The sequence below is a fragment of the Chrysochloris asiatica genome, unplaced genomic scaffold (genome assembly GCF_000296735.1).
Source record: "Chrysochloris asiatica unplaced genomic scaffold, ChrAsi1.0 scaffold00028, whole genome shotgun sequence".
NCBI classification, from domain to species: Eukaryota; Metazoa; Chordata; class Mammalia; order Afrosoricida; family Chrysochloridae; genus Chrysochloris; species Chrysochloris asiatica.
The window spans coordinates 3,656,515-3,664,959 of record NW_006408546.1 but is presented as its reverse complement, the minus strand read 5'-3'; the positions used below and the strand labels follow the sequence as shown (position 1 = coordinate 3,664,959).

Sequence of the window (8,445 nt, the reverse complement as noted above, 5' to 3'; positions counted from 1 at the left end):
AGACAGATGCGGCAGTCTGCTGCCATAAATACATAGAGCCTTGGAAACTCTATGGGGGCATTTCTACTCTGTCCTCTAGGGTCCTATGAATTGGAATTGACTGGACTGCAGTTGTGGTTTAGTACAAAGCACTTAGTTGAATGTCAAATTCATTTATTAAAATGTCTATTAGATATCTCATAGGAACTGATTATCAAAAAGAATCCTATTTATTTCAAATCATGTTCCTAGTCTTATATTCATTCTCAAGGAATGGTACCACCATTTACTCCTGAAATTCAAACCAGAAGCCCAAGAATCATCCTAGACACCTCCCTCCTGTTCATGGTTCCAAACTAATCAGCGACAAGTCCCACAGATTCTATTCTCTTTTTGTATTCACCTATTCATTAATTCTTGTCGCTGTCCCTATCTTCAGAGGGTGACATCAGCAAAATGGCGACAGAGGCTTCTGTCTGCCCATTAAAAACAAACACACACTATCAGAATCAACTGTGTCAGAGCTTGTAAATAGTGAAAATGGACAGGACCCAAATGAATGCTGAATCAAGAAAAAAAAGCAACCTAACATGGTAGGAAAAAATTCAATGGGTCAGAAAAGAAATCAGACGGCAAATTAGGGAATACTTAGGTGTGAATGAAAAGAAAAGTGCAACATATCAAAACTTAATGGGATGCAGTGAAGGGAGTGCTCAGAGGAAGTGGGGGTGGGGTGGTTTCCAAGGCTGTGAATCTTTACAGGAGCAGAAAGCCTCATCTTTCTCCCATGGAGAAGATTTGAATGACTGACCTTGCAATTAGCAAGCTAACTCATAACACACTACACTACAAGGGCTCCCAGAGGGAAATAGATACTTGTAAATGACTACATTAAAAAAGAAGAAAGATCTCAAATCAATCACCTAACAGTATATCTTCAGTAACTAGGAAAAAAAGACAAAACTAAATCCAAAGCTAGCAGAAGACAGGAAATTGTAACAAAGATTAGCAAAAAACAAAAGAGAACAACTAAGGAGTCAGTTCTTTGAAAAGGAAGGTTTATAAAGATGACAAAACTAGCTAGAATGACACACACCAAAAAAGAGAGAGATGATGTAAATAACTAAAATCAGAAATGAAAGTGGTAATTACTACTGACCTTATAGAAATAAAAAGGATGATAAGAACAATTATATGAACAATATAATTGTTATAATCCTTTTTATTAATTATCTGTATAATCCTTTTCCTTATACATCAACAAATTAGATAATCTAGATGAAATGGACAAATTCCTAGCAGCACATAAAATACCAAAGTTGCCTCAAGAAGAAATATAAAATTGTAATAAACCTATAATAAGTAAAGAAATTGGATCAGTAATTAAAAATCTCTCTTTTCAAAGCCCAGGACCAGATGGATTCACTGATGAATGATACCAAAAATCTGATGAAGTAAATCAAGATTTTTCAAACTCTTCCATAATATGGAAGAGAAGGGAACACTTCCTAATTCTTTCTATAAGGCTAGCATTAACTCGATACCAAAGTTAGAGGAAAGACATACCACACACACATACTAATTACAGATCAATATCCCTTACAAATATAGTTGCACAGAATTTCAACAAAATACTAGTAAATTAAATGCAAGAGCATACACATAGGGGTTGGGCCTTAAGGTAAACAAAATAAGTAGGGGACAAAGAAAGGTAAAAGAATATATAATTTTTTTCAAAGATATTTCCTCCTTTTTTATTGTGCCATGGCCTGCGTTTCTATTATATGATCGCCATATCCTTGGTTAGATTAGCACATGTTATAATTATGCAGACAGATCCTAACACTACATAAATTAATAAGCCTCCAAAGCACCATCAACAGAAATCACATCCTTTTTTCCAAATGCATATCTTAAAAGAAACTTTGGAACACTCTTTTTATTCCACTCAAGTGGCTGGTCCTTGTGTGCTGTAAAACACTATGAAACCAGTGGATTTATAGAGCCAGTAAAGAATAATGTCTTCTTATTACATATCTAATTGTGTTTGTCTCCTGTGGCTTCCTTTAGCAAACAACAATTTAAGATCCCATTCATCATTTTCTGGATATACAAAATTCTACACATCTTTGAAACAGCATTTTCACTGTGTTGACAAGAGCATTTCAAGAAAAGCAAATAAAACAGAAAATCATGCTTTCTAGCCAGATAAATGGAAAAGTTAGACTAGAGACTAGAGATGCCTTTTAACTAACCGTTGCATTGCTAGGAAGTTGAATGATTTATGACTATGAGCAAACAGCCAAAGCAGGATTAAAGGGGACTCACTTGTAGAGGTTAACTATAAAGCCAATGAAATAATTTACTTCGATAATAGCTGCTTGGATACAGCTTTGGATGCTAGACCAGGGGAAATATCAAGACCTTTGGATTTCAACCCATTCACTTCTTAATATTATACATACACAGATGAGATCATTGCTCAATGTTTTCGTTGACATATGCTGATTTATTATTTTTTTTAATTCCCAAATTGCAGTGCCAGCAAGCTTTTAAAAATTCAAGGATGTGAACGCAAAATAGCAGATTTTCACTAATTTAGTTCTACCATGAAATTGAAAAAGGAGTTGCCATGTTCTTTTGAAGGAGCACATTCATCAAAAAGGGAACTAGCATCCTCATTAGGAGTAATTAATATGCTCTGAAATAATGTGTGATGAGATGAATGCTTCTTAGATATTTTGATGATGAATGTAGCCACTTAAGTGTTGGACCCTTGCCCAGTTTAACTAACACAAAATCATGAATTCTCTTTTCCCTTCATGTAAGCAAGAGCACAAGTCCTTAAGTGTGTCTCAGTTGTTTATCTGGTTAATTTACCATTTGTTGAGCTCTGCTGTGTGACAGACACTGATGTTCTGAGCTTTGGGGATAGTGTATAAAGAAGACAGAGTGGCCCTCATGGAGCTTACAGTCTAGAAAAACCAACTAACTAAATATGTATATGGATTGGCACTTACAATCTGGAAAGGAGGCAGAAAGCCAACTAACTAAATACATACATGGCAGCAATCAGCTCAAACTTAACAACAATTGTGAGGATGGCGCAGGACTGGGTGTTGTTTTGTTCTATTGTATATAGGGACACTATCAGTAGGAACTGACTCAACAGCAAATAACAACAAGAACAAATTATGATAGGATTGTAGAAGAATTGATGCTTTTGATTTATGGTGTTGGATTAAAAGTACCAGGGATGCTAGAACACATAAATTTGTCTTGGAAGAAGTACAGCTAGAATGGTCCTCAGAAGGTAGGATGGTGACACTCTGTCTTTCATACTTTGGACATATTATCATGCTTGGGAAAGTGAAAGGTCAGCAAGAAAGAGGAAGACCTCCAATGAGATGGCCCAGGTAGTGGAATGTTTTGCGGTTTGCTCAGGAAGTTCAATGTGCAGCTAAAGCTCATGACCACTAAAGTAGGCTATACTTTTGATGCCAAGAATACATACCATATGGTAAATCCTTGGCTGGCTGAGTGACATTATCTGATTCACATGTAGGAGGAATTCTTGACCCATAGTAACTACCGATTAACTGAAGCAAAGAGAATTAGAAACCACTTTCCACCTCTGAGTCAGCCAGATCAATAACCTGCTCTACGTGGTAATCACTAGAAATTAATGGGGCCACCAAAATGAGTTCTGAAATCAAACCACCATCCATTGCAGGTTCATAGGCCATCAATAACTCCATCTGAAGGAAAGGAACCACAAAGACATTCATTATAAGACCAATATGAAACTTAATTTCAATCACTTTCTCTCTCATTACATACCTGGGGACCTTTACTTCCAAGACTTCCTTTTTCTCCTTTCACACCAACATCTCCTCTTGGACCCTAAATACATAGAATTAAAGCATTATTTTCTCCCTGAAAGCAAACACTTAAATGCTCACTTGGACATTAAACATGAAAATGCTGTCAGTGGCATGGACAGAAATTGAAAAGAGAGCTCTAATTTATTTTGTGTTCTGTCTTGATCTGTTGAAATCTCATCCCTGCAGGGATATGATGGCTCCATCTGAAACAAGTGGGTGGCCATATGCAGTTGAAATGACTGTGGCTTACAAGAAATACAGAACAGGGAAGGCTGTTTATGGCTCTGAAATCTTGATAAATGAGGACATTTCTCTTCTGATGTTTAAGGATATTTCGCCCAACTTCCATGCACTAAGCTGCCAACATATCATAGTTACTTTTATTTTTAAAAAATTATGCTATGTGGATTAAAACTTTGAAAACTAGCAGAGCCACTGATTGTCATGCATATGCCAAATGCCATTATTTTTCAAAACAAAAAGTTTTGGAAGGAAACAAAAAGTTCTAACTTTTTGTTGTCTGACCTTCTTTCATGTCAGCATTTGCTAAAGGCCTCTCTTTTCTTCTCATTTATTATTTTAGGCAACATTTTGCCCTCTCTGGTACTTGCTTCCCTTTCCCTCATGTGATCACGTAAAAAAGCCAACAATGGTTTATTCCTTGCAAAGGAAAAAGTGCTCAAGACATCTCGATCCTGGAGAAGTGAGCTAGAAAAAACAGCTGAGTGCCACACTGTAGAACTCCCCACTGAAGACTCCAGCTGTATTTGGAAAGCCATTTTTCTACATCACGGCCATCTAACTATGTAATACTGAGCTCTTACTGTGCTAAATTGACCACAGTTCTCAGATTTGTGGCTCAATATTTTCCTTGTCTCAAGGTCTCCCTGGAATACCCTACCAGCCTGAACGTAATGCACAGAGACAGCTGCCAGGTGTTTGTTCTTTAACTTCTTGACTGGCAATAAAGACAAAGATGCTCAAGGGCCATGCTAGCCAAGATAGCATTGCTTTCTTAACTTCATTACCCTGAATTCACTTTAACAATGGTAATTCTGCAATGAGCTTAGAAGGCTACTATCAAGGTTTCAAGTTCTCTCACTCCTAAGTGAGAAAACATAAATGTCTCTATGTTTCCACAATTTAGTTCTGATATATACCTGAGGCCCCTTTAATCCCAGAGACCCTTCAAGTCCATCGGGGCCTTGGACTCCGCTGTTCCCCTGTGGTGAGAAAGAATCAATCTGTGAACACTGTTTCTTGAGGACATTGTCTTTTTATGGGTAAGGGTGTAAATATTTTTCTAATCACAATGATAATTCATGACTTTTTTTAAATGGAAAAATAAAAACAAATACAAAGAAGAAAATAAAAATCTATGCTTCAATCAAACATTCTGATGTGGCATTGTGGATCAGCACTGGACTCTGAACCACACGGTTGGCAGGTCAAATCCACTAGCTGCTTCTCAGAAACCCAGGGTTGCTATGAGTCAGAAAAGACTCAATGGCACTTAACAACAACATATGTATGTAAACTCACATATTTTGTTTTTTTTTTCTATAAAATTTGTATTATATTGTATCTACACCTACTACTCACTTACCAACTATATCATCATCCAAAATTTCACATATATAACAATGAAAAAGAAAAACTACTATCCACCTAGTCTGTGCATTAATGGTGTGCATCTGGAAATAGCAAACACTGAGGTGGGAGACACTCAGGCTAAGATGGTTAAGGTAATGTGTCAACTTTTCTGGATCACAATTCTCAGTGGTTTGACAGTTTCGTAACTATGGAGTCCTGATGTAGCAAAGTAGAATAAACACTGGACTGCTAACCACAAGGAAGGTGATTTAAACTTACCAGCCGCTCCTCAGAAACCTTATACAGGGTTGCTATGAGTCAGAACTGACACAATGACACTGAACAACAACAATTAGTCTAAATTTGTATCTCAGTTGTTATACAATTGTTACAATTACATATTCCTCACTGATATATTCTTTCATTATAAATCGGAAAGAAGAAATCCCTCAACATCTCTTTCCTTTCCTTTATTTCATCCAGTTGTTCTTGGTTTGTCCTCCTTTTTGCTGAAGTCTAACTTGAAGTGGGATAGATGGTAAACTCTCTTAGTCTTTGTGTATCTGAGAATGTCTATTTTTCATTTATTCATAGTTTAGCAACATATAAAATTCTATATTAACACTTCTTTTTCCTCTGCACTGTGAAGATACTACTCTGATACTTTCTGGCATGTATTATTTCTGCTACAATCTAATTTGTCATTCATCGACAGGCAAAAATATATTTTCTCTCTGGTAGTATTTAAGGTGTTTTTCTTTAAAATTTTGGGGTTTTACCATGATGTGATTGAAAGTGTATTTATTATGTATCCTGAAGGTACTTTTAATATGAGGATGTGTTTCTTCAATTTTGTAAAATGCTTACAATTGTTATTTTATAAATGTTGCACATATAATGAGGTTATAAATTATAAATCTCTTTGGTATAATTAACTTTTGAACAGACATATAGAATATCTAATATCCATTAGGGTTTTATTGCATTTCCTTGGATTATATGGGATTTATGCAAGATTTCAGAGTTAGCAGAACAAAAACCTCAAAGAGGTCACCTACTAAGTTACCAGAGTTTGCATTTGAAATACAAACAAAGTTAAATTTAACAATAATTGGGCCAAGTAATCAACACAAAGTTAAATGTAATAATAATTGGGCTAAATACTGTCTCTGGTCATTAATTTTTATGATCTTTTGTGAAAGTGCCCGAACTTCTCCATGATTTTATTCTATAACTAATATCATCAAAAAGGAAAATGAATTTCAGATTTCATAAAAGCCTTAGTAGAGCTATTACTCAAGTTCATTGACAAGACATAGAATGCTTATCCTTTAGGGTTCATGGAAAAAAAAATCATTGTACCTGTGGGCCTGTGTGTCCCCTTTGGCCATGAGTTGCCTAAAATAGAAGAAAAACGGGGAATATCATTTAAACAATTTGATTCTATTAGTAACGGATACCTTAAGGCACTCAAGTAAATAATTCCCAACTACTACTTCAGTTTTTTCCTGCATCATGAAAGCAAAGTGTCACTAATTTTCACTTTCAATCTGAGGGTAATAAGTAATGAAATCATTGACAGTTGAATTCTACAGATACTCATGTAAATAGATTGTAGCCGATAATTTGTCCTTCACTGAACGGAAACCCTGTATAGGGTCGCTATGGGTCGGATCCAATGCTACAGCACTTAACAACAACAACGACCAAACTGCAAAACCATTTGAACTGCAAGGTCGGTGGTTCAAGCTCACCAGCCGCTCCTAGGAAACCCTATAATGGGTCGTTATGAGTTAGAACCAACTTGATGGCAATTAACAACAAGAACAAAATTTTACTAGAGCTGTTCACAAGCTGAAAAATAGATTGATTTGAATTTTATTTCTTTTCACTTTCCCCGAGCACTACCAAGTAAGCCAGAAATCAGGAGTGCAATGGCCAAAGGGCAGGAAGCCAGAGGAAAAACTTAGAGAATTGACTCTATGAATTTTATTATAAATTAAATTCAGAAAACTAAAGACAGCCAAGCCTTAATTGTATCCAAAAAGCCAAATAATATACATCTCCCATTAGCTTCTCCAACAACATATTCCATTGGGAAAATCTGCTATAAAAGATCTCTTTAAACTGTTAAAAAACCAAAACTAAAACCAAAAGCATCACTTTGAGGATTAACGTGCGTTTGACACAATCCATGGTATTTTCAATACGTCATGTGAAAACTGGACAATGAATAAGTAAAACTGAAGAACTAGTGCCTTTGAATCATGGTGCGGACGAAGAATATTAAACATACCATGGAATGCAAGAACAACAAAAAAACTATCTTGGGACTAATTATAGCCACATTGGTCCTTAGCAGTGAGGATGGTAAGATTTTGTCTTAAGTACTTTGGACACGCTATTCATTGGGAACAGTCCCTAGAAAAGGACATCATTCTTGGTAAAGCAGAGGAGCAGTGACAAAGAGGAAGACTTTCAATGAGATGGATTGACCCTGTGGCTGGAGCAGTGGACTCATACATAGCAGCAATTGTACAGATGGTACAGGATCTGGGAGTGTTCTGTTCTGTTGTACACAAGGTTGCTATGAGTTGAAATTAACCAGATCGCATGTCTCCACAGCTTAGATTTTCACAATCAGATATGAAAGAACCATCACAAGCATTTGAAAGCTACTTAATTCAGTGTTTATAAAAGGGGGCTTCAAAAAGTTCAGGGGAAAATCCCATTTTCCTCTAAGTTCATTTTTTTTCATGAACTTTTTTGAAGCCCTCTTATATAATTTACTTTTGTTATTGTTGTTTTTGAGAATATACCAGCAGAGTGTACACCAATTCAACAGTTTTTACATGTACAATTTAGTGACAATGATGACATTCTTTGAGTTGTACACCATTTCCATTTTTCTTTCATGAGTTGTTCCCCCCATATTCACATAAACTCATTGTTGTCTAAGTTTCCAACCAAATCTTTTTTTTTTTTTTTT

At 35.9% G+C, this 8,445-nt stretch overlaps 1 protein-coding gene across 1 annotated transcript in view; it reads right to left on the bottom strand.

Annotated features, from left to right (window-relative positions):
- The window catches only part of COL6A6 (collagen, type VI, alpha 6), a 158,481-nt gene that overhangs the window by 73,220 nt on the left and 76,816 nt on the right, over positions 1-8,445 (bottom strand). The window contains exons 20-22 of the mRNA XM_006846634.1: positions 6,819-6,854; positions 5,024-5,086; positions 3,820-3,882 (exon numbers count right to left, since the gene is read on the bottom strand). Coding sequence (XP_006846697.1) covers positions 3,820-3,882; positions 5,024-5,086; positions 6,819-6,854 — 162 coding nt within the window. The remainder of the gene's footprint in view (positions 1-3,819; positions 3,883-5,023; positions 5,087-6,818; positions 6,855-8,445) is intronic.